The 26,171-nt window shown below is 41.7% G+C and overlaps 1 protein-coding gene and 1 long non-coding RNA gene across 2 annotated transcripts; one reads left to right on the forward strand and one right to left on the reverse strand.

Annotated features, from left to right (window-relative positions):
- Positions 1–889: 889 nt before the first annotated feature.
- On the reverse strand, positions 890–19,503 carry LOC309843778. The gene is made up of 3 exons (XR_014300335.1): positions 19,255–19,503; positions 15,438–15,587; positions 890–1,843 (listed from the first exon to the last, which is right to left on the reverse strand). It is a non-coding gene; the product is annotated as an uncharacterized lncRNA (long non-coding RNA).
- A 2,310-nt stretch (positions 19,504–21,813) lies between these two features.
- NEUROD1 (neuronal differentiation 1) lies at positions 21,814–26,021 on the forward strand. The gene is made up of 2 exons (XM_082689523.1): positions 21,814–22,021; positions 23,641–26,021. The coding sequence occupies exon 2, from the start codon at positions 23,652–23,654 to the stop codon at positions 24,720–24,722; it is 1,071 nt and encodes a 356-aa protein (XP_082545649.1). The 5' UTR covers positions 21,814–22,021; positions 23,641–23,651; the 3' UTR covers positions 24,723–26,021.
- Positions 26,022–26,171: the final 150 nt, after the last annotated feature.

Below are 26,171 nucleotides of genomic sequence, written 5' to 3' on the forward strand. Positions count from 1 at the left end.
ATCATCACCACTAGACAGACTTTCTTTAAAAGCAAGGTTTTTGTTTCATTGACATCCAGGTCATCACCAACCAGAAGTATCTGGCATATGGAGTTCAATTAATGCTCCTTTTTTCCCCCCTAAGATATTATTTATTTTTTTTTGAGAGAGAGAGAGATAGAGAAAGGGAGAGTGATCAGGGGGAGAAGCAGAGGGAGAGGGACAAGCAGAGCATGGAGCCTGATGCAGGGCTTGATCCCACAACCCTGAGATCATGACCTGAGCTGAAACCAAGAGTTGGCCACTTAATGGATGGCACAACTCAGGCACCGCTTAATTAATGCTTTTTGAATAATCAGATTCATTAATTAAAGAATAATATTTGCATGTTGTTAATTGAAAAAGTTGGGTCGTAACTATTTCTTTAGACAGCTGTAATAAAAGAGTGAACAAGAGACAGCATAGCAAAGTTTTTGAAAGGATGGATGCTGGACCCCTACAGACTAGCTTCACAAGGTCAGCTCTGTGACCTTCAGTTAGTTAAGTTAATCTTTTTATATGAATTTCCTCATATGTAAAGTGTGGATAATGATAATACTTAAAAGATCGTTATAAGGATTTTAAAAGTTAATGCATGCAAATTTTAAGTAATTCTAGAATAATACCTGATACATGGTGAATGTTACAAAAGCTTTTTTAAGTGAATAAGACATCAAGATTCCTGTGCTCACAGAACTCACAGTAGAGGTCTGTGCTGTCCAACAGAAATATAAGGTAAGCCACATATATAATTTAAAAATTTCGAGTAGCTACATTAAAATAATTGAATTACAAGCAAGGTTAATTTTAAGAATTTATTTAAACCATTCTATCAAAATATAAACATTTTAATATGTAATCAATATAGAGTCATAAGATATTTTACATTCTTTATTTTGCACCAAGTCTTTGAAATACAGAGAATATGTTATACTAGAAGACATCTCAATTAAGATGCTTAATTCTTATTTATATTTAGACCTGTATATAGATTTAATAAACTTAGAGTTGAAAAAGTAGATTCACATATACAACTAATTCCAAATATATTTTTACAATAACTGATTTGAATATTATTTTCTAAAATTGAAGCTTACTAAATTAAATAAAGTTAGGAAGTCATTTTCTCAGTCACAATAAGTTATAGTTTATCGTTTAAGAGCCACATATTAGATGGTGCAGGATAGAGAAAAGTATGATACATAAACAGGCAATTATAGAATGTGGTAAAGTGCTATGTTAAGGAAAGGATAGAGTGCTCTGGGAGCACATATTAGGGGTGCTGATATAACTTGGGCAGAGGAATTTAATCAAAGACATTTTTCTGGAGAAAATGCTGTCTATTCTGAGACCTCAAGCAAGAGCCAGCCAGCTGACAAGGAGGAAAGGGTATCTAACAGAAGAAAGATATTAGACATGAGGGGAAATGCATTTTTACAGACCTGAACATATTTCAGAGTCGCCAATTCAGAGTGTACATGTATGTAATAAGTAGAAAGCAAGTTAGAAAGGAAGAGGAGGTGGAAAAGGGAGAAGTGGAAAGGGGAGGCTGGGAAAGTAAGCAAGGGAAGAAGACATGATGGGTTTCCTGAGACATATGAAGGGGGCCAGACTAGTCTGAAGGTAATGAAGAGCTACTAAGGGATTTAAACAGGGTAGTGGGAGTGCCTGGGTGGCTCAGTTGGTTCGGAGTCTGTCTTCGGCTTGCGTCATGATGCCAGCCAGTACACTGGGATGGAACCCGCCTCAGGTTCCCTGCTGGGTGAGGAGGCTGTTTCTCCCTCTTCCCCCTGGTTGTCTTCTCTCTCTCTCACTATCTCTCTCCCTGTATCTCAAATAAATAGATAAAACATTAAACAGGGTAGTGACATGATCATCTTGTATTTATTAAAAATCATTCTCACTACTGTATGAAAAACACTTAGATGACAAAAACTGATGCTGGCACCTCACGTCCATTAGAATGGATACTATTAAAGCAACAACAACAAAATAACAAGTGTTGGCAAGAATGTGGAAAAATTGGAACTCTTACACTCTGTCAGTGGGAATGTAAAATGATGTGGCCACTATGGAAAACAATATGAAGTTTCCCCAAAAAATTAAATTAGAAGGACCATAGGATCCAGCAATTCCACTTCTGGAAAAGAATTAAAACAACATCTCAAGGAGGTATTTGTGTATTCATGTTCATAGCAGCACTATTCACAAGAACTAAAATGTGAAAACAACCTAAGTGTCCATTGACAGACGAATGAATAAACAAAATGTGGTGTATACACAATGGGTATTATTCTGCCTTAAAAAGGAAGAAAATTATGACTTTGCTACAATATAGATGAAGCTCAAGGACATTGTGCTAAGTGAAATAAGTCAGCCACAGGAAGATAAGCAATGTCTTTCTTGCCACTTACAGGAAGTATTTAGGGTAGTCAGGAGCATTAAGACAGAAAGTAGAATGATGGTTGGCAGCGGCTTCGGGTGGGTGGAGAATGGGGAGTTATTGTTTAATGGGTATGGAGTTGCAGTTTTGTAAGATGAAAAGAGTTCTGGAGATGGATGGTGGTGATGCTTGCCCAACAGTATGAATGTACTGAATGCCACTGGGTTGTACACTTAAAAATGGTTGGAAAGGTAAATCGTAGGTTAGCTGTTTTTGCCACAATAAAAAAAAAATTGTAGGTATCAAGTTAGAAGAGGTTATCACTGTGATGACTTCAAAAGTAAAGATGAGAGCTGAAATGGGGTAAGAGAAATATAAATGGAAAGAAATGGGTTGATTTTAAGGATATCAGGAGTAGAGATAAAAATTTGTTGGAAATCGATTTTAGTCAAGTATGAGGGAGAGTCAGAAGTCAACCTGTGCCCCAGGTTGCTAGTGTGAGAAACTGGGACAGAGGGTGTTGACATTCTTTGAGGTAGGGAACAAAGAAGAGACTCCGGTTTGGCTGGGGTTGAGGGTGAGGAAAGTAAGGGTTCGCCATCAGACACACTGATTTTCAGGTGATTGCAGCAAATCCAAGGGAAATTGTCTAGCAAGGAGTTGGAAACAAAGGTTCTAATTTCTGGAGACATCCTGGAGCCCCTCTCATAGGGAGGGTAATTAAAGCTGTAAGAGTTGGGGCACCTGGGTGGCTCAGTGGGTTAAGCCTCTGCCTCCGGCTCAGGTCATGATCTCAGGGTCCTGGGATCAAGTCCCGCATCGGGCTCTCACTAGGCGGGGGCCTGCTTCCTCCTCTCTCTCTCTCTCTCTCTCTCTCTCTCTCTCTGCCTACTTGTGATCTCTCTGTGTCAAATAAATAAAATCTTAAAAAAAAAAAGCTGTAAGAGTTGATGTTTAACAATGAGTATACATGGACATTTATGGTTTGTCTGTCAACATATTTCCCTTGGTATTCTTTTGAATGCTTTGTACACTCGCATCAACAGTGTGTGGTTTGGGTGGGGAATTCCCCTCCCACTCCAAGGGTAGAATGTGAGACCCAGGTTGAGGTCTAGCAGAAGGTCACAATGATTAGAGTGGAGGATTGGCAGCCATTAAGTGGGAACTGAAGGACTCATAATGGAACTACTTCTTCAAAAAAAAAAAAAAGCTTCTTCTGCTCTATCCATTGGTCTAGAGCCTAGAAAAATATGGACCTAAGGTTACTGCAGCCATCTTGCCACCATGAGAGTGAGAATCACTCAGAGCCTAAGAAGCAAACACACAGATTCGAGATAAAGAAAGCTTTTCTTTTTAATGTCATTTCAGCCCTGAATCTAGCCATGCCTGAAGGAAGACCTAATCTTGGACATTTAAATTATGTGAGCTAAAATATATATATATACCTTTTTCTTCTTAAGACAGTTTGAAATTTTTATATCTGCAATATAACAAGTACAGGCAGTCCTCACTTTGCGTGGTAGTATGAGACCATAAAAATGCTCTTTCAAGCAAAAACTATACAGATCTTAAAAATCAGTAAGAAAATTACAGTGGTCTGTGACCTTTAAAATGTTCTTGTTGGGGCACCTAGGTGGCTCAATCAGTTAACCATCCGACTCTTGGTTCTGGCTCAGGTCATTATCTCAGTCAGGGTCCTGAGACTGAGCCCCTAGTGCCTCGGACTCCGCACTTAGTAGGGACTTTCCTTGAGATTTTCTCTCTCCCTCTGCCTGACCCGCACTTGCATGTGCGTTCATGCTCTGTCTCTCCAAAATAACTATGTAAATCTTCAAAAAATATATTCTTTTCAAAACATTAAAAACTCTTATGGTTAGGAAATAAAAAAAATAATAAAATTGATATTTATTAGTACACTGAAATTTTCAACATTAAAAACATTGAGAATTAAAGTTTTATTTCTTTGTACAAAATGTATCAAAAGGAGTTTGAGTAATTTTTACCTTCTTGTTATGATGCAACCTAAGAAACAGAGTGTCTTTTCTAGGCCTTGGTGAACTCTTGTATTCCTTTCTACATTTGGATCAGCTTCCAACATTTTCTCTTTTGTACCTTTTTTTTTTTTTTAAAGATTTTATTTATTTATTTATTTGACAGAGAGAGAGAGGTCACAAGTAGGCAGAGAGGCAGGCAGAGAGAGAGAGAGGGATGCAGGCTCCCAGCTGAGCAGAGAGCCCGATGCGGGGCTCGATCCCAGGACCTTGAGCTCATGACCTGAGCCAAAGGCAGAAGCTTAACCCACTGAGACACCCAGGTACCCCAATCTTTTGTACTTTCTATACCATGAAATTCTCCATGATTTCCTTTCCTTTGAGGATTTTTGCCCCTGTTGCTTCCTCTGGGACATCATCCTTGTTATCCCAACAACTCTCCTCATTTATGTCAGTACATTTTTCTTCTTGATGGTCCCATGGCTGCAAGTCTAGTCTCTTGGACGGTGACAGTGTCAATACTCCTACAGGGGGCTGTTTCTTTTATAACTCTATTTACTTTCACTTTGAATTCTGAAAAGTCATGCCAATTTCTGAAACAATGAAATCAGCCTTTACTGGCAGTAAAAGGTTCTTATTTGGTCGTCTTATAATTACTGTTTTCTTTCAATGTAACACCTCACTTCAGTGTTTGGCCTAAATGCTGTTTAAACTGATTCAATGTGTGTTTTCATTACAGTCTTCAAAGTAAAAATAAACACTCCTTTTCGACCATTTAGTGGATTTCTGTTCTAAGAACAACTTAAACAGTGTTGAAGCCACTTTACCTTGTTTTTCTTTGGTTCCTCGAACTTTCTCCGATGTTGCATTCATTGGCTTCATGCAGACCAGGACATGTTCTATCTTTGCTCTACTGTCTCCTCCCAAATCTCCTAGTCACATCCTATTTTACTTCCAGTGTTATCACCTTTAATTTCTTTGTTGCACTTTCAGGTTTTTCTTTTATTCGTTTTTGTAAAATATCATGTGGGTTTATCCCTGAGCGACAAGGAGGCGACCCAGCTCTTGGTCTTGGTGTTTGTGCATGACTAAATAACTGGTATGTAATGGCCAACCATCAACAGACTTTGAAAGAGGGCGTGTGGTTGGTCACTGATGTGTGTCTGTTACTTCTCTGGGGCTTGTGGAGCTGGCTGTGAATTTTATATTTTATGCAACTACAGTTCATATATAATATAACTGAAATTTGAACCACGTTATTGGGATACTGGTGTTATTTAACTAAGCCACAGTCAATAATATTTGTACGTATCAGATCTGTTCAAAGCAATGACTGTTTTGCAACCTAAGGCAGTGATTAGGTAAGAAGAAAACAGAAGAAAGCCTGGAAAAGAACCCTGAGAAAAACCAAGATTTAAGGAATGGCAAAAGAAGAAAAATGTGCACAATAACTTATAAAGAGTGACCAAAGAGGTGGGAGGAAAATGATAAACTTATGGTATCACACAAAGCAAGAAATGAGATGTTGCAATGCATTTTACACTTCTTTATACTGAAATATAATTCCCATCCTATAAAAGTCACCATTTTATTTTAAGATTTATTTATTTATTTTAGAGAGCCTGAGAGAGAGAGAGAGAGAGCAGGGGGAGGGGTGAAGGGAGAAGGCAAGAGAGAGAGAACCTCTAGAAGACTCCCTGCTGAGTGTGGAGCCGGACACGGGGCTCCATCCCAGGACCCCGAGATCATGACCTGAGACAAAATCAAGAATTGGACACTTAACCAAGTAAGCCACCCAGATGCCTCAAAATTCACCATTTTAAAGTGTATAATCCAGTGATCCAGTGGTGGTTTTTAATATATTCACAAGGCTGTGCAACCATTACTACTATCTAATACCAGTGTATTTCCATCATCCCCAAAAGAAACACTGTACCCATTCACATTTTGCCTCTTCCCAAACTCTGGAAACTATGAAACAACTTTCTTTCTCTATAGATTTGCCTGTTAGTGACATTTTTTTAATAAATGGAATTATATAACATATGCCCTTTTGCATCTGACATCTTTCACTTAGTATAATGTCTTTAAGGTCTAACCGTGTTGCAGCATCTACCTATACTTACTACTTTCTATAACTGCATCATACTCCATTGTGTGGATATACCACATTTATTTATCTATTTATTAGGTGATGGACACTTGAGTTGTTTCTGTTTTTTACAAATGTTACAATGAATGTTTGTGTAAAGTTTTTGTGTGAACATACTTTTTCAATTTTCTTGGGGATATACCTAGGAGTGAAATTGCTGGGACACATGGTAATGAACTTTTTGAGAAACCACCAGACTGTTTCTGAAGTGGCTGTATTATTTTATATTCCCAAAAGCAAAGTATGAGGGTTTCTTCACTTCTTTTTTAAAAATCTTATATATGAATAGTTTTTCTTAATTTATTCTGCTTATCTAATTTCTCATTTTATTTCACCAAGCATACTTCCTCCTTGCATCTTTGACTTTTGTATCCCACATTTGTTAAAGTTACTTCTACCTTTGCATATAATACATTTCTTCATACTGCAAATCACTTATGGTTTCCTTTTCCCATATCGTCTACAATTTATATAAGCTATGCAGAGCATAAGGTCTCTTTCAATTCATGCGTCCAAGCTGTTCATAACCACCAAAAACATTTCCAAAGTTGGTCAAATATAGATAAGAACCCTGACTTTATTTACCTTCCTTTCCTCTTCAACTTAATTTGTTTGATCCAATTTAAGAATTTTGGATTAAAAACTTGCATAATAACCTTAGTAGTAGGTGATGCACAATGAAGAAAATGACCCTTTACTTCAAAAGAAGTATCTCTGCTTGACTTATTTCGCTAAGCATGATACGCTCTAGTTCCATCCATGTTGTAAACCTGGTGATTCACAGACCTGTACCCCTGGGGATAAAAATATATGTTTATAAAAAATAAATAAAAAAAAAAAGTATCTCAGTGTGTCCCCCATCATTGAATGTAATCTTCACTGAGGTATCAGTCTCTTCAATTTTCCTTGAATTTACTTCCCATCCTCTGACATGTATGAACTTTCTTAATGCATCTAGAGTATCTGTCAATTCCTACATTCCACAGGTAACAACATATACTTCATTGACATAGTAGACCAGCATGACGTTCTACAGAGGAGTGAGATGATCACAGTCCTTGAAGGCTAAAGTACCTGAAATAGAATGTGTCAAGGCAAGCTATTTCTGCTGTTCTTTGCTTATCAGGATTAAAAAAAAAAAAATTATCAGAATGGTAACTGGCTACCAGGTATAAGGGCTGTGTTAACTTACTAAAGAGATCACATGATATAGCATCTATATTTAAAATCATCACTTGTTTAAATTTATAGTAACTCACTGACATTCTCCAAGACTGATTGATCATCTGCACAAACTAGAAAAAAAAGTTTGTTTTTTGTTTTCGTATGGAGATACGACAGGAATCACTACCTAAGTTTGTTAGCACATGGATTCATTTGCTGGAGAGAGATCCAGGGTGATCGAGGCATTAACAAGTTAAACATTTATTTCTCATTAAATACAAGTCCTTATGTAAGTATAGCTGGCATGATGTAGGCTTAGTCACCTAGCTTCTTTTGTCTTAACCTCACACTGTCTCTAGGGAGGTGCCTTGGTCTGCCTTCTAGTTGGCACAAAGGGGAAAAGGAGAAGGGGTGGCTATATCACTTCATTATGATGACAAGATCCCCAGAAATTGTTCTTATCACTCCTATTCATGTCCCATTGACCAAAATTTAGTCACATTGCCATACATGGCTAAAGTATGTCAGAAAAAGATTGACTTCTGTCTGGAGAGCCTGTTTTTCTAGCTAACATGTGGAGATATGCTTCCATGAGAGTAAAGGGGAGCACAACCATTGGGGGACAACTAGTAGCTGCTGCCATATTACCTTAATCTTTCCAAACCAGCGATGCTGGACTCTTCTCTGCAATATCCTCATTGTGCAGCTTGTCTTTGGATAAGGTCAGGAAGTTCAAGACATTTGTGTGGCCCATTGTTGCACAATAATCCTCATTTTGGAGGTCAAGGAGCCAAGCTGGATATTTAGTCATCTCTATATGCAGGAAATGTGGAAGCACCCACAGTATGGGTTTGCAGATCCACAGGTACTATTGAAGCAGAATTTGGCCCCCAAAATCTAATTGTCATCTCACCTTCATATGCCCCCATTCTTCCAGGTGGATCATAGTGACATCCTGGACTGTGTTACTTGAAGGTCAGGGGACAATCATCCCTGGAAGAACCAACTATTTCCCTTTTCCAACTACCCAGTTACCTTGGTAAATAGTCAAATATCCTTTTGGAGAAGGCTCAAAGATTTATAAGATGTACTTGTGATAATATTACAAGGTCTTCCTTCAAGGTTGGCTGGTTTCCTCTACATTCAAAGAGCTGTGGGTTTGAGGATAGACTCCAGTTTAGAAATTGAGTGAGAAGCCATGGTGATACTTTGGTGACTTGTGATAAGCCACTTTAGGTGTTATCATTCATTCTTTATTACTGTTACTATGAATTTGACCTAATTCATTCCTAGGGAATCCCATGAAGTGTTAAGAGACCACTAAGGAATTCTCTTCTAAACGACCATAATCACCACTCCAGCTCTACTGTACATTGTGGTTAAAATTCCACTTTGCTCTGATTTTTATATGATGCTCCCTGGCTAGTCCACCCATCATCACGATTGCTATCAAGGATCCCATTCAATAGTAACATTGCCCTCCTTCCTTTCCAGCCTGAAGAGGGGATTTTAAAAAGATATTGTTGGTCCCAAATCAATAATACAGTGCTACTAGTCATAGTTAGGCATAGTGAGATGGTCATCAAGCAGGTTGCAGATAATGAATTCACTCTGACCTTTTCTGCTTAAAACTTTGGATTTCTGGACTATTTTGCTATGTCATTTCAAGAATTTTTCTTGTATTTCAACTTCATGCCATGTAGGTGACTTTGGAATGTACATTTAGTCAAGCTCTGAGCACTATTCCCCAGGGCTTCATCGGCACTTTGAATCCATAATGATTAATAATTATAACAGTATCCCTAAACTCAGTCTGATCTGAAGTAGTGTTCTATCCTCCCTAGATTAGTATGTTCAGAATCTGTTTCCACAGATTGGCCAAGCCATTTGGAAAAATAACAAACAAAACCTTGCAATTATTTGCCGGTCTCCTGCGTGTGCCATTGCTCTTGTCTCACCTGCTGGGGTCTGACACGTTCATCAGTGAGAGGCGATAAGAAGTGAAATGAGTGAGGCAAGAATAGAACTTCTGCTCTCTTGCAGTTTGGGTACTTCAGGCAAGCTCTTAAGCAAATCCAGGTCAGCCTCGCTTGATATGGCAGGAGGAGGTGCTATAAATTGGACATCAGTTGGACATGGGGAGACTTTCAGTATAACTTAAGGATTCAGAGTAATTGGAGCCATCTCAGTCCTCCCCAGTGTTGACATTACAGTCTCAGTTTTTGCTCCTTTACAAAAGAGATCTGCAGGTGGTCGTGGTGAAATACTGAGAATCTTTAGTGGTTCTTAAACATTACCATGAGTCAAAATCACATTGAAGATTTCTTCAAACATAGGTGTCTGGGCCCCACCTCCAGAGTTTCTGTTTCAGTCGTTCTAGAATGAAGCCCAAGAAATGCCTTTCTTAATGAGTTCCTGGTAGTTGCTTAGGCTACTGACCCAGGGACCGAATTTTAAACACTACTGCTCTACCCTGTAATTCAGTAACCTATCTTTGGTATCTGGCTATAACAGTTCTGTAGTCACAAATGACTGCAGTTTCTTTCAGAGAAATCAGAAATTCCTAGCTTTTTGACTGTTTCTTGAGTAAGTCCATGTTCTTTCTTGAAGTTACTCAGTGTAGTTAATGGCAGACAACCCAACTCTTCATCCGTTGTATTCTGTGCTCCCAGGATGGTTAATTGCAGTATCTACTGAATGTGGCATTTCATTCCAGGTGACCACAGGTGAAAAGCCAACTAATTTATTGTTGGGTGTCATGAATTACTGTCATCTCTTAAAAGATTTATTCCAATCTTCCAATTTATTCCAAATACATATATATGTGTTTTTCATTTCCTGATCACATATTTCTACCTTTTTAATATTCTATTGTCCATAAACCCTTCTGGTACCAATTACTAAACAGGAAAGAATTTTTAATGACAGATGACATATCAATGCTACCTGGAATCTATACAAATGGGTTTCTTTTCTTTTGTTAAGGTTTTGTTTTTTGTTTTTTGTTTTTTTTTGACAGAGATCACAAGTAGACAGAGAGGCAGACAGAGAGAGGAGGCAGCAACTGGGCAGAGAGCCTGACACAGGGCTCCATCCCAGGACTCCCAGACCATGACCTGAGCCAAAGGCAGAGGCTTTAACCCACTGAGCCACCCAGGTGCCCCTCAAGTGGATTTCATAATGGTTATAGAAAATACACAGAAATATTATGAGACCTGACAAAAAACTGTAGCCTGAGAATTCCAAGTGTGAGATCCAAAACTGTATCACAGAAGTAGGTTATTAAGAAAAATACTGCCTCTCGGAATTCAGAATGCTGACAACTCAAAAAGCCCCACTACATCTGCTGGCTTCAGAATAGTGCATCGGAATTTGTGCCAACCAAATAAATCCCCTATCCTCTGACTCCCCCATGTAACTTTGTTTTAAATTAAGGCCTACTGCATACGAATAGCAGAACACATACCACATCTAGGGAGTGTAGGAAACATTTCTGATCTATTCCTTTGTGGTGGCTCTCCAACCTTCTCACTCTAGAAGAGCATGCAAAAAGGGAACGAGATTAATGCTGAGTGAACCAGTCCATTGCATCTGCTACAGGTGGAAGGTGCAGCCCGGATTTTGCACGATTGTGCATGGCTGGCTAAAAGAGAAGAAGAATTGAGAGAATCGTAATGCTGAAGGGAAAGTGGAACCGCGACATGGTGGGCCATGAAGTATCCCAAATATTTGCTGTTCTTCATACTGAATTAAACTGGTAGTCAAGTAATCTGAACATAAGCGGAAGTAAAAAGTAAAAAACCTCCACCTCTTTCTAGATATATAACTTCAAACACGTTATTTAACTTCTCTGTCTCTTCATCTATAGAATGTCACTCGTATGAATATAATAATACCTGTTCATAGAGCTGTGGAGGATTAAATGACATAACTTTTCTATATCATTTAGCACAGTCCCTAACACATACATAGGAGTTTAATGTTTATTATGACGTATAGCTACAATTTCAAAACTTCTGAAATACTTGTGAGTGTGGGATATTGATGGAAAGTCTCACCGGAACAAGTATTTTTGATATTTTGATTAATCAAAACATCCAGATCCCTGAGCCATCTGGAAGAAATGGAATTTTTTAGAGTAGTGTAACATTTAACTATTGCGGCATGGCAAACTACCCCCAAAACTTAGTAAATGAAGAAAACAAACTATTATTTCTCATGTATCTATGAGTCAGCTGAATGCTTTTGTTGATCTGGGCTGTATTTGTCAGGATTCTTAAGGAGCCCTTCTTTCTGTTCTCACGGACCCTGGTACACTTCCAGGTACATTGCTTCAAAACTAATGGTTTATAGAACTCTCTTCCTTATGTACTAATATTGATGTTTGATAATACACAGTGGTTTATAGATACTCATATAATAAAAAATAAGAAACTACAACAGCCACAACTGTCAAAATCCAATTGCTAAAACTAATAATGAAGTATTTATGAACATAGATTTATAATCTTCAATAGAAAAATATCATATTTGGCTATTATTGTCAATAAAAGAATTCTGTTGCATGAGAAAAAATAATTTTCCAGTTCAATTATAAATATAAATAAATAAATTCCCATAGACTATGTACTATAGTTAAGTGAAATTTTTCCTAAACTGCTGGTCTATTCAGACACTGAATGATAACCTGAAAAGCTATGTGGGAATTGAAAGAAGGCAAGGCTTTAGTAACAAGATCAGGGGCTAAATGGGAAAAAGGTTCCAAGATGACCTATGCACGTAAATGTGTGAAGAAGGGAGAAGAGAGGGAATACTAGTATATGTGTGTATGTAAAACTAAGAAATACTAACATTTGGTGTATAAAGAACCCCAAAGACCACATCCAGTGTGTTTTCTGAATTAGACAACTTTTACAACACGGCTTCCATAAAACTGACAAAGACTTTCTTCAGAGAAGGAAAAATGATACTTTATTTTTCTGCCTTTAAACTATGCATTTGATGTATCTCCTTGTCAGCTACCCAAATTGAAACACACATCATTGAGTTTGGGGATATTTTCATGTTTAGAAGCTAAGAAGCTCATCAATAAATGAATTTGTTAATAAGAGATGTCAGTTACAGCCTTTCCCTCTCCCCAACTCCATGTGAAAGTACATGCTTTTAGACAATGAGTTTGCTAAAGAATAAGGACTGAGCTGCAATTAAATAACAGTTTTTCCAAATAAAAACAAAAATCTTTGATTATTAAAGGCCAAAGTAGGAGCATATTAAACAAGTGTTACTTGTTTTGAACTAGATACATCCAGAGTCCAAACAATTTGAGGACTTCCAAGAAAAACAAATTTTAGTGTGATTCTTGAATAATGAGCTTTCAATGAGAATGGATATTCCTATGATGTCGAACAACTTATCTATGATTTCCTCCAACTTGATCTATTCTCATCATTTGGTTCACTACAAAACTTGGCTGAATATAGCTGACTAAATTACTGGTTATCATTCCCCCATTCTTATTTCCAGAAAGACTCAGCAATTTATAGTATAGTTGTATTTATTAATATTATTCTTAGATTAACTGAATGATTAACATCAAGCTTAAAACTATTTGAAGCAATATTAAAGTGTGTGTCTGTGTGTTTACAAAACATATAAATAGATCTTGGTCAACTTCTTTTATTGGTACAATGTAGTGGCTAAAAGGTACAAGCTTTGGAGTCAAGTGACCTGATATTGGTCATATTACCAGACCTACATAAGCCCAATTTTTCTCAACTGTCAATGAGAATATCATAGTTGTTAACTCTGTGCACCTGAAATGTCTTAAGTGCCCATTAAATGTGTACTGTTCTACTACCTGCTTTGCAAAGCAGGCAGTACTGTTAGATTGTAATTTTTAATGGGTTCATAAATTCTTAATGAATTAAATTAAAGTCAGCATGTTACTTCTGAGGAAGCCAGCAATATTCCCACAAGGTTGTAAAGAATCATGGTTTTTAGTGGCGATTGGGTAATTTGTGTGGAACTAGGCTGTGGTTTCAGGGTAGTCTTTCTAAATCTATCTAATTTCTTCTGCAACCAGCCTAATTCGAGTACCTTCTCCTGCTAGGAAAGCTGAAATAGCCTCTTTTTACCCAACCCAGCTTATACGCAATCATATTTCCAGACTGTGGTTAAAATGATGTTCTAAAAATGTAAATCTTACTCAAGTTTCGTTCATACTGCGGCCAGCAGCTCAAAGCTCTTCAATGGAAAGCAGGTTCTGGGACTTGTCTTTCTTTTTGCTACCTTACCTCTTACCATTATCCCTCATCTTAGTGTTATGGTAAATGTTTTTAGGTTCTTAAACTTCTGAGACTGTTCTTGCCCTTTACATATATTCTTCCCCGTGCCTGGATCACTCTCTCCCAGACCAGCCACCTTCACTGGGTAGCGCTCTTCTCATAGCCTCAGCTCTGTTAATGTGGGGAGCCCTCCCACATTAGTCTTTTGCCAGTCCTTTGTCCTCAGTTTTATGCAGTTGTGGGTTTTGTTTTCCTTTCCTGCACTTATCTCAAGTCAGATGAGTGCATACTTGCTTGTGAGTAAATCTTAAGAACGTCTATCTCTTTCACTAAAAGGCTTTGAGAAAGCAGACTAATGACTGTTTCCATGTATGCCTAGCACCTAGAAGCACAGTGCTTAGCACATAGTGACACTTGATATAGATTGCAGAATACATTTATTACGCAGTGAAGAAGGCAGTTTCCGAAAGGAGGGGAATGAAGAGACAAGCTCTCCAAAAATAAACTGAAGCCACTTTAGAGTCTTTGCTTAGTTCCATCCTCGTTCTCTACATAGCCTCTATATCTCAGCACTATGAACTAATGTGAAAAGAGAGGACTTCCCTCCCCCTATCAGAGATGATCAATCTTTTCCATGTCAAACCATTTGAGGTAGGATCCAGGAGTGAATGCAAAGGCAGGGGAGCCACATTTGATTTGATAGAGGGCTGCTTTAAATCATATATCCCCTCTCGGCTTAATTTTTTTAGTTCCTTGAAAAAAAGATCTCCACATCTAAGATAAATAGATAAAATGTCTACAAGATGCATGGCTTTCTCCTTGAATCATCAAACCGTATGAAAGTTTCAGTAAATGATGGTTAGAGAGAGAACCTCCCTAGAGTCTGGACCCTCCTTTGTCCCTAGCCGAGTATGCAACCACCTCAGGACCAGTCTCAAAGGTAGGCAGAGAGATTGTAATCTGCTTAAGACAACTGCAGCAGAGCATGGTGCTCCAGCCTCCATCCAAAATTTAACTCCCTTAAGTTGTATTCATCTCTGAATGTCAATATCAAGTAATCATTTTTGTTTTCTTTGCCTTGTTACTTTGCCAGTGCTGTAGGTAAAGGCAATCAAATTAATTAACATTTCTCTTTCTCTCTCTCTCTTAATCTCTTAAAATGCATGAATTTACAGATTCCTTTCAACAATAAGTATGGACCAGAAAGAGTATATAGCTGCTTAGAGCACCTGAGGGGACTTGGAAAGATGTCTTCAGTAGCTAGAAAACAGGAACATGTAAAGGGTTGGTGGAGGGCACCGCAGACACTAGGGTCTAATTTATAATCTTGGCAATATTGGTTGTAATCTGCCTCATCAAATTAAACAGTTATCAAAGAAAAGAGAAAGAGTTATGTCGAAGTTCATATAGTTACCAATGGATAGAGGAGAATTAGTCTTACTTACATCAGTCAACTACGGATGCCTCACCTCACAGCTTCTCACCACATATTAGGATTATGGGAGTGGCCAATTCCCCTTGAGATAACTCTCAGCATTCATACTCCTCTCCTTACGCTTTTCTGCTCCCTCTTTCTTCTTGCAGAGCCAGCTTGCCTGCTTAGTGAAAGAGTAAGTCCATGAGTATGAGTGAGAAAAGTCTCAGATCATCAGAGTATCTCACAAAAGAGCAAAAATTTCACAAGAGGAAAATAGACTGCAGTATTTCTCCATAACCTGGGAAGTCATTTTTAAAATCTAGTCCCATTACAAGCACATCCTGTTATAACATCATTGTTTGTAAATACCTAGAGCTTAGGCACCTTTGTGTCACTTAGGCATGTATATATGAATTTAAGTATTTATTTGTTTATTTATTATAAGAGCCTAACTTCATAAACAGATTGACCTGTTTGGGCTCCAAAAGTGGCTTGTCACTGAGTAAAAGTAATTTCCCATGGCAGGTGCTCCCAGCAGGTGGCTGCTCACAGTACCTGCATCAAAAAGGTAGATTTAGTCAGAGATTTTATTTTAATATGAAATCTGTATTACAGCCTGAGCCACTACTGGGTGATGTGCCAAAATTCATGTCTGCAGCATGATTTATTATGTGAAAATACCACAGAACTAATCAGTGGAGTTACTAATTAATACAAATCTGCATTTTTTGCATAAGCAATTAGTGCAAAGAGAGAGCAGTGAAAGAGGAAGTTTGACTCCTTTAATCTCAGTGCCTACTCAAGCAGAAAGACCCACCAGGGCCAAACTCCAAGATCTCCATTTGGAATTTCCCCCTTTTGATTAGTTAAAGACATAAAAGGTCAAATTATCAATATTTAATTCAGGTGAAAATATATTTGTTAAAGAAGAAAACATTTTATTTAAAGAAAGTGAGACTCTAGGTGTAAATTCTTGATCAAAAATAATTATATTTTCCATTTCAGTAAAGTCTGAATAATACTTAATAAGCATTCTAGTTGCTAATAATAATGGCATTTAAAAATTACATCAATTATAGGGGGAGGGGTGTGTGGCATATGTTTCTAAGATGTTGAAATCACCAAAGGTGCTTGTTCTTCTAAGTTACATCTCTGCTAGATTTTTCCCAGTATGTTGTGGGTAGAATGTGTTTAAAGTGCAGTATTCTAAATCCAGTATTTAGGTAATGTGGCTCACTAAATCTGGGCAAATAATGCCATTTAACATCAGTTGGTTTGTTTTCCCCATTAATTTAATAGAAATTGTTTATAATATGAAATAACTTGAGAGTTGAAAGGGTAATGGTGATGTAAAAAGACATATCATCAATAAAATGTATACTCCATATAATAAAAGCAAAATTAAAAAATAGTTTTAGATGTTTTATTATTTCTATGCACAGCAAAAACAAATAAGAGTTCATTTTGATTTTGATACTGTGTGGCAAACAAGTGCAACTATCTTTCTGAAAGTTACTCAATATATCATTTCTTTGTTTCAGGCTTGCCAGTTCAAAAGATAATATAAGCCCTTCCCTCGCCCCTAAACCTGGATATCTAGTTTTCCAGGAAACTTATTCTGAAAAGAAGGTGGCTAATTAAATGCAGATATACAGGGCTCTCTCATTAAAAGTTCGCATGTGGTGGTCAGTGGTTTTGTGAAAGAAGGCAAATAGGAAAAAGCAAAAGCTGCTGGAAGGGGTTCTTTTGAATCTGGGTACTGAGAATTTTAAGGCCGCGAAGTGGGAATTGTCCACGGTGCTGATACCTTGAGGAAACTATTTTTCCTACAAGCTGCCTGGGGCTCTAAACCTGGCTCGCCTGGCTTCTCTGTAATCCAGGAACTAGTGGGGCCTCCTCCCCCAACCCCGCGGCAGCCTTTGTTCAGGGGACGCTTAGTCGTCGTCGGTGTTCTTCTGCTCTCGGTACCGGCAGCTACACCCAGTTACCGGGGCTTGTTATTTGCTTGCGGCTCTCGGTTAAGGCGAGGGTTGGCAAACACGGGGCGCTTGTCAGTTACCCAGCCAGCCCGCGGTCCCCTTTAGACCTCAAGCTGTTGCTCAAGGCGCTTGAAACAGACGTGCGCCCTCCGTTTACTTTCCCTACCTAAGAACAGGAGCCCTCACAAATACACACTCATGCACACAATGCACACACTCACACACACTTAACTCACAAACCCCAAAACACACAGTGGCACAAGTCACATTCACATCCCCACATTCTCACATTCACACACAATCACACACGTTCTTACATTTATGTACACACTCCCATTCAAACAATCTCTTATGCACTCATATTCAGATTCACACACACTTGTACATTTAAAATGCACACTCACAGAGCGCATCTAACGCACGAGGCCTTGGGCAATCATGTGGATGACCCAGCCCGCCACAATGCTTAGAGCCACGCGTTGATTTTACATCGTGGATTTGCATGTTGGATGGTTTAAGGAAAGCCCCTCACTTCTGACTGAGAATCTGAGACAAGGTCCCTCTGAGCCCTGTAGGCGCCGTAAGGGGAGCCACCCAGGCCCCGGCGGGGCAAGGAGGACGTAAATAATAAATAAAAGAGCACAGGCAGGCCTAGCCGGGGAAGCCCAGTACTAAATCACTTCCCAAATCACAGCCGCGTTGTGCTCCATCCAATAGCTCCAAGCGATTTGTGGGGCTGGGGGTTGGAATCAATTTTTTTTCCGTTCTCGCAGGTGCAATATGAATCAATTATCTTAATTAAGATTATGCCGCAAGCCCAGGAGATTTGGGGAGGACGGGTTTTGCGCTCGGGGCGACGGCAAGGCATTTTAATAGCTTCTCTCTTGCTCCCGGCTCTCCCCCCGCCGCCTGGCTGTCGAGCCCGGGCAGCTCCAGCCTCTGGCCAAGACCTGGGCTCCCGGCGGCCTCCCCGGAGGCGTAGGCGCAAACCTGGCGCCGCGCAGGCGAAGTTGGGGGGAACCCATAACATTCCCCTCTGGCTTCCCAAAGGCCCCTGAGCTGCCGGGCCTATGAAATATCTATCTACAGCTTTCTGGCCCTAGACTTCTTCGGCCCCAGCGCCCTACGGTGTCACCCGGTCCGAAACTTCCCACCACCTCCCGCTTCTGGGACAGGATGAGGCCAGGACACCCCCCTCCTGGGATGCGCTGGGAGAGGACGCGGGAGCCGCTCGAGGTCGGTGGGGCCACCCGGGCTACACTTGATTCTTTCACTGAACGCAAGCTTCCCTTTGCAAAAGCAAGCATCTGTTTCCGCGAGAAACAGGTCACCGCCAGGGACGCCGGCCCTGCCCCTGCTCTTTATCTAGGCCCGGTGAATGCGTCGAACACCCCACCCCCACCCGCGCCGCCAGCTACACTCTTCCCACTCCCTACATCCCGACCGCACGCCCCCTCCCCCCCAATCTCTCCGCCCCGGGCACACTCCCCTCTCCCCACCCCGGCCACACGCTCCTCCCGCCCCCCTTCCCGCCGGCGCTCCTGCTGCCGCTTTAACGGCCGGGACCGCCCGGCCCGCGCCGCGCGCTCCAAGCGGAGACCCGGGGGGCGACAGATTTGGGGCATTGCTCGAGGGCAGTGAGTCATGAAAGCCGCTTTTGTTACCCGCGCGTGCGGTTCGCGTGCCGCTCAGCAGCCTGCAGCGCCCAGTGGGGACTGGAGCTGGAGGAGCACCGCTAACTGGCAGCGCGGGCAGAGGGAAAGGGCGAGAATTTAGGCAATCGGGAGGGGGAAAGTGTGCAACTGTCGGAATAAAGTCCAAAGAGGGAGAGGAAAATAAGGCGGGGGCGGCGACTGTGCCTCCTACCGAACCCCACCGCGCCGGCACTCCATCCTCTTCCAGCGTTACCGCCACCACTGTAGTCTGGCCTCACTTTCTCGCCCCGTCTCTCTCAACAATAAGCGCCTCAATCTAGGTCTAGTTTGTTCTTCTCGCCTCCTGGCCCGACTACTAGGCTGCCGCCTCGGGAGGTCCAGCCTGGGCTCTCTCGGCGCCAAGATTCCCTCGCTGGAGGACTGACATTCCCCGCGCAGAGGAGTGTTTGCTCCCAAACTCTTGTGGGCCATGAGGCTCATTAAGAGCCAGTGAGACCGAAATTCGCCAGGTCTCTGCAACATCCCGGAGTGGCCTTTTCTTTGTATAAATCCCAAGCACTGGATTAGGGGTGAATTTATTAGAAGGAAAGGGAAAGAACGGGTCTACTAATTTCTGCACTTTGCGCATTTGAGTATCAGCTGGCGAAACACTCAGTCCTTTTCTGCCCTGGAACATTTGGTTCCACAAGAATCTCCTCTATTCCACAGGATGTCGCAAACTGAGGAGGTTTCCACTTCCCTGGAAAGGAGGGATCCCCTAGGTCATCCACGGGTCTTTGGGCAGCTGGGGCCGTGTCTTCCATTCGCCCCTAAGGTTTCCCCTAAAGCTCATCTAAGACCAACAAGGGAGAGCCAGGGCGCCAGTAGCCGCACGGTGAGCTAGCCTGTGGGAGGCTGCTGGGAGAGTGGGGAGCACTTGGTCTGCCCTGCAGCAAGTGTCCTCAGACCTGCGAGTTGTGGACTCTCCTTAACTTCCAAGCCCCTTAAGTTTTAACCCATCACTGATGATACAGACGGTGCAGGGGTAAATAATGAGACTAGGTTCTGAGGTGAATTATTTGACATTCTTCTGTGCTCTTTGTACACTGATGAGTGAACACAGAAGAGCAAAAACTCCTTACAGCTCTGGTCTTGGAAACTCAGCATAATTCACCTCATGCTTTCAGTGGACGGGAAAGGTTGCAACCACCGCCTTCCAGGCACCAGTGATTTTGTTAGAACCCTCTTCCCCTCTCCACTGCATTGCTCCTCCAGTTCCCAGAGGCACCTAGCTTCTGCCGCTCAACCCTGACATTGTTTGCAAACTTGAGGGGCTTTTAGAAAGATTGCCTTTAAATAAACAATCCAAGTTCGAGGCATTCATTTGAAGGGGCGATGGGTCTGGGAGGGATAAGGTGTTAGTTAATGGAGAATTAGAGAAGAAGCTGGTGGAGAAGGAATGGAAAAGATGGGATATGTGACTAAAATCTGCCTTGGTAGGAATGAATAAATAGAGAATCACCATTCGAACACAAATATAGCTCCTTCAGAATTAGTCAGGAATCTCTATGATCTTTGTTTGACAGACAAGGTGGAGGTCGCATCAAGACAGTGTCTTTGAGGTATAGAGGAGTCATGGCCATTAACCCCTTGCAGAGCTGTGTTACAGTTCTTTCTTGAAAGCCGAACAAAAAGACTCCTTTAGCATAGGCCGGTTGCATCCTCCTATTGAGAAGACTTGTCTGAGCCAAGTACCCACTTACAGGCCTGAAACGGTGGAATGCCAGCCTCTGACAAGGAACAAGGGGCATCAAATGAGGGCATCCTTTGCAACAATCCAATGGCCTTGGCAAAGAGGCAGAATCTAAGCATCAAAGGAGGGCCCCAGCTTTCACACACAGAGCTCTGAGGCCGAAGGAGCCAAGGCCCGAGCGTGTGGACCAGACTGCGCCAAGGGCCAGGACTTCTGTGGGGGAAGTCTCCAGAAACAGGGGTAGCTGAAGGTGGGGACACACCGAGTTGCATTATGTATGGGGTAGAGTGACTGGTACAAAATTTCTGGACTGTAGAGAGTGGGAGTGGACGATACAATTAAGGAGGCTAAAGAACTAGCATCAAAGCTGAGTTTACAGATGAAGCCATTTTTACATGGCATATATGTTTTCTTAAAGGTTCGGTGGAGATGAGGAGAAGCCACCCTTTGGCGCCAATAAGCAAAGCGTCTGCCAAGAGGAGGAAACCCAGAGATGGACGACTCCGAGAGGGCAGAAAGTCTTGGTGCTCTGGAGACCAAAGCCTAGAGGAGATAACCAACGGAGTCAGGACGCTTCCCTGCGCGCCTCAGTCTCCACGCTGCTGCCTCTTTCATCTCTGCCCTATTTCCCGCCCCAACGCGGGCCACTCACTCTGATCTAAACGCAGTCAACGTTAGCTTTCCCGCTCCCTTCCCTCAATTCTCCTCCCCCCTTGCCCCCTCTCCCTTCTGCCGCCTGAAAGGGTTAATCTCTCCTGCGGGTAAAAACAGGTCCGCGGAGTCTCTAACTGGCGACAGATGGGCCACTTTCTTCTGGCCACAAAGGGGCCGGAATGGAGCGCTCCGCGGCATACAAATGGGCAGGTCACGTGGTCCCTGGCTCCTGGCTGGACCGGGAAGACCATATGGCGCATGCCGGGGAGGAAGGAGATGGGGCGGGGGTAGGGGTGGGGGCTAGGGGAGCTGGAGTCGGAGGAGGGTGGGAGAGCAGTAATGCTGAAGGGGCGGGCGGTGGGGGAGGGCGAAGGGAGCGCTCAGCCTGGACGCGTGCGCAGGCGCCGGGCGCAAGGACCTGCTAGCCGCTCCGCTCCGGGCCCCGCCTGCGCTCAGCATCACCAACCCGCCTATATAACCTGAGCGCCCGCCTGGCCGGGAAACGAGGAATTCGCCCCACGCAGAAGGCACGGCATCCGGAGGCCCCAGGGTTATGAGACCATCACTGCTCAGGACCTACTAACAACTGCAGGTAATTAGAAGTCTTTCATTTTTGCCTGGGAATAAAAGCAGTAATTGAAGACCGGATATACCTACACATATTCTGAATGTGTGCGTTTGCGAGCGTGTGTATGTGTATTGAAACAGGCACTCCTCTTTATGATTGCAGGCAAATACGCACAATTTCGACTCGCATCACTCAAATAACCACGGCAGGCTTTCTGATTTTTAAAAAAAATGTGTTTTAGTATATTGGTTTTGAGGACGGGAGAAATTACAGGAGCATCTTTGGATTTTTAAAATAATGCACAGTAACTCTGATTATTTGCTAGTGGTGATTTCGAAGTCATGAAAGCAAATAACTAGTTCACTTTCTCACTTCTTCCAGTAAGGAAAAAGAGGGGAAAAAAAAAAGCCCTGATACCAAGATTTGTTTTGTGTGCATCTATTTTATGCACATTGGAAGTGCCAACTTATTTTTTAAGTGAATAAAAGGGACATTTGCTAGCCAGAGTATACACACCCCGGGGGGAAAAAAAATCCCGTTGACAGATAGTTTAGTTAGAGGGGAGGGAAGGAGTGTGGAGGAGAGAGGAACCAACTCCTGCTACCTGTTACTGCTCCAGAGGCTGCCAAGTCTCCAGCAGCCACCGCAAAAGCCAGAAAATTCAGTTGTCTCACTAAAAGCTTTTTATTTTCTTCATTAGAAGCGGCAACTTCTCTATTGCCAATCGCCGACCATTATAATTACTCATTCTTTTAAAAAGAGGTTTGAGGCGAAGTTTGAAAAGCCCCAATAAAGAGCGGGCAGCTCTTTCAATGGGCTGTTTATTAGAGAGGAGCCTTTCGCACCTGATCCCAAGTGCGTGGAAGGGCGCTCTGCGCCGTGCCCTCAGCCCTGGTCATGTAGCTTTTGTAGAAGGTGGAAATTCAGCAGAGAGACTGTGGTGGGAGGCGAGAAAAAAAAAGGAGAGGGTGGGATGGAGACCCCGGACGACTTTTGTTGCCAAATGTTTCGTTAATGGTGAAATAATTTGGTGGATACTACTTTTTCTCTGCCAAGCATTTGCTCTTCAATCTCCAGTTAGTATAATCTTCTTAAAAATCACTGCTACCGTTAGTAAATTACGTAAGGGCTCTTCAACTGTAATCGCTAAGTACAAGAAGCAAGGGCAGAGAAGGGAACAAACAAAATTGGGATTTTCAAACTCCTCATTTTTTGTGGAGTTGCGAGTGACTTTGAACTCATACAGATAAATGTAAGGCAGTCAGGAAAAAACCAACAAACATGAAGTAGTCGAGATGTATCCTCATTTTCACGCATATTATTCTGCCACATAATCACCATAAACACACTTTCACCAAACCTAGGAAACATACACACAGGAGTGTACATATACACATACTTACTCTCTCTCCCACCTCCAGCCCTGCCCTGTCTCCTATGTGTCAGCGGGACACACGCGCGCCATTATAAAACACAGCATTTAACTTTTTCTTAGGGGCATCCATTTTGTAGTGAGCTGGTACTTCTCTTCACGTGCATTTCTACAAGGTTAGGGAGTGGGAGCTGAAGGCTTAGGTAGTTTTTGAATGTAGTGTTTTGCTCCTTTTCTTTCTGTTCCTCTCTCCCACCCCTGTTGAATGTAGGAAACCGAAACATGACCAAATCATACAGCGAGAGCGGGCTGATGGGCGAGCCTCAGCCCCAGGGTCCTCCCAGCTGGACAGACGAATGTCTCAGTTCTCAGGACGAGGAGCACGAGGCAGACAAGAAGGAGGACGACCTCGAAGCGATGAACGCAGAAGAGGACTCACTGAGGAACGGGGCAGAGGAGGAGGACGAGGACGAGGATCTGGAAGAGGAGGAAGAAGAGGAAGAGGAAGACGACGATCAAAAGCCCAAGAGACGGGGCCCCAAAAAGAAGAAGATGACCAAGGCGCGCCTGGAGCGTTTTAAGCTAAGGCGCATGAAGGCCAACGCCCGGGAACGGAACCGCATGCACGGGCTAAACGCGGCTCTGGACAACCTGCGCAAGGTGGTGCCCTGCTATTCCAAGACGCAGAAGCTGTCCAAAATCGAGACGCTGCGCCTGGCCAAGAACTACATCTGGGCTCTGTCAGAGATCCTGCGTTCGGGCAAAAGCCCTGATTTGGTTTCCTTCGTACAGACTCTCTGCAAGGGCTTATCCCAGCCCACCACCAACCTGGTTGCCGGCTGCCTGCAGCTTAATCCTCGGACTTTTCTGCCTGAGCAAAACCAGGACATGCCTCCGCACCTGCCTACCGCCAGCGCTTCCTTCCCTGTGCACCCCTACTCTTACCAGTCGCCCGGGCTGCCCAGTCCTCCCTACGGTACCATGGACAGCTCCCACGTCTTCCACGTTAAGCCGCCGCCGCACGCCTACAGCGCTGCGCTGGAGCCCTTCTTTGAAAGCCCCCTGACTGATTGCACCAGCCCTTCCTTTGACGGACCCCTCAGCCCGCCGCTCAGTATCAATGGCAACTTCTCTTTCAAACACGAACCGTCCGCGGAGTTTGAGAAAAATTATGCCTTTACCATGCACTATCCTGCAGCGACCTTGGCAGGGGCCCAAAGCCACGGATCAATCTTCTCGGGCGCCGCTGCCCCTCGCTGTGAGATCCCTATAGACAATATCATGTCCTTCGATAGCCATTCACATCATGAGCGAGTCATGAGTGCCCAGCTCAATGCCATCTTTCACGATTAGAGGCATGTCAGTTTCACCATCCCCGGGAAACGTACCCACTGTTCTTACAGTGACTGTGGTGTTTACAAAAGGCAGCCCTTTGGGTACTATTGCTGCAAAGTGCAAATACTCCAAGCTTCAAGTGATATATGTATTTATTGTCGTTACTGCCTTTGGAAGAAACAGGGGATCAAAGTTCCTGTTCACCTTATGTATTATTTTCTATAGCTCTTCTATTTTAAAAAAGTAATACGGTTAAAAAAATGCACCACAAATTTGGTGTAGCTGTATTCAGATCATATTAATTATCAGATCGGGATAACAAAATCACAAGCAATAATTAGGATCTATGCAATTTTTAAACTAGTAATGGGCCAATTAAAATATATATAAATATATATTTTTCAACCAGCATTTTACTACTTGTTACCTTTCCCATGCTGAATTATTTTGTTGTGATTTTGTACAGAATTTTTAATGACTTTTTATAATGTGGATTTCCTATTTTAAAACCATGCAGCTTCATCAATTTTTATACATATCAGAAAAGTAGAATTATATCTAATTTATACAAAATAATTTAACTAATTTAAACCAGCAGAAAAGTGCTTAGAAAGTTATTGTGTTGCCTTAGCACTTCTTTCCTCTCTAATTGTAAAAAAAATTGCACAATTTGAGCAATTCATTTCACTTTAAAGTCTTTCCTTCTCCTTAAAACGAAAACCAGATCCATAACTCTTAAGAGGATTAAAAAACAAAAGAGAGAGAGATGTAGTCCCTATCAAAACATATCAATTCAACACATTACTTGCACAAGCTTGTATATACATATTATAAACAAATGCCAACATACCCTTCTTTAAATCAAAAGCTGCTTGACTATCACATACAATTTGCACTGTTTCTTTTTAGTCTTTTACTCCTTTGCATTCCATGATTTTACAGAGAATCTGAAGCTATTGATGTTCCCAGAAAATATAAATGCATGATTTTATACATAGTCACACAAATGGTGGTTTGTCATATATTCATGTAATAAATCTGAGCCTAAATCTAATCAGGTTGTTAATGTTGGGATTTATACCTATTGTAGTCAATTAGTACAGTAGCTTAAATAAATTCAAACCATTTAATTCATAATTAGAACAATAGCTATTGCATGTAAAATGCAGTCCAGAATAAGTGCTGTTTGAGATGTGATACTGGTACCACTGGAATCGATCTGTACTGTAATCTTGTTTGTAATCCTGTATATTATGGTGTAATGCACAATTTAGAAAACACTCATCCAGTTGCAATAAAATAGTATTGAAAATCTGACCAATTGTTGCATTTCTTCTTAAAGTGATTTTTAAGTATAATTCTTAAGCAGAATAGTTGCTTTATTTGCTGAATTAAAAAAATACTAAATGCTAAAAGTAGAATAAAATAAAAGACAAAAGTTTACTTTGGCATACTCTTTAGTCTGTA

This window comes from Mustela nivalis (genome assembly GCF_964662115.1).
Source record: "Mustela nivalis genome assembly, chromosome: 11".
Taxonomy (NCBI): Eukaryota; Metazoa; Chordata; class Mammalia; order Carnivora; family Mustelidae; genus Mustela; species Mustela nivalis.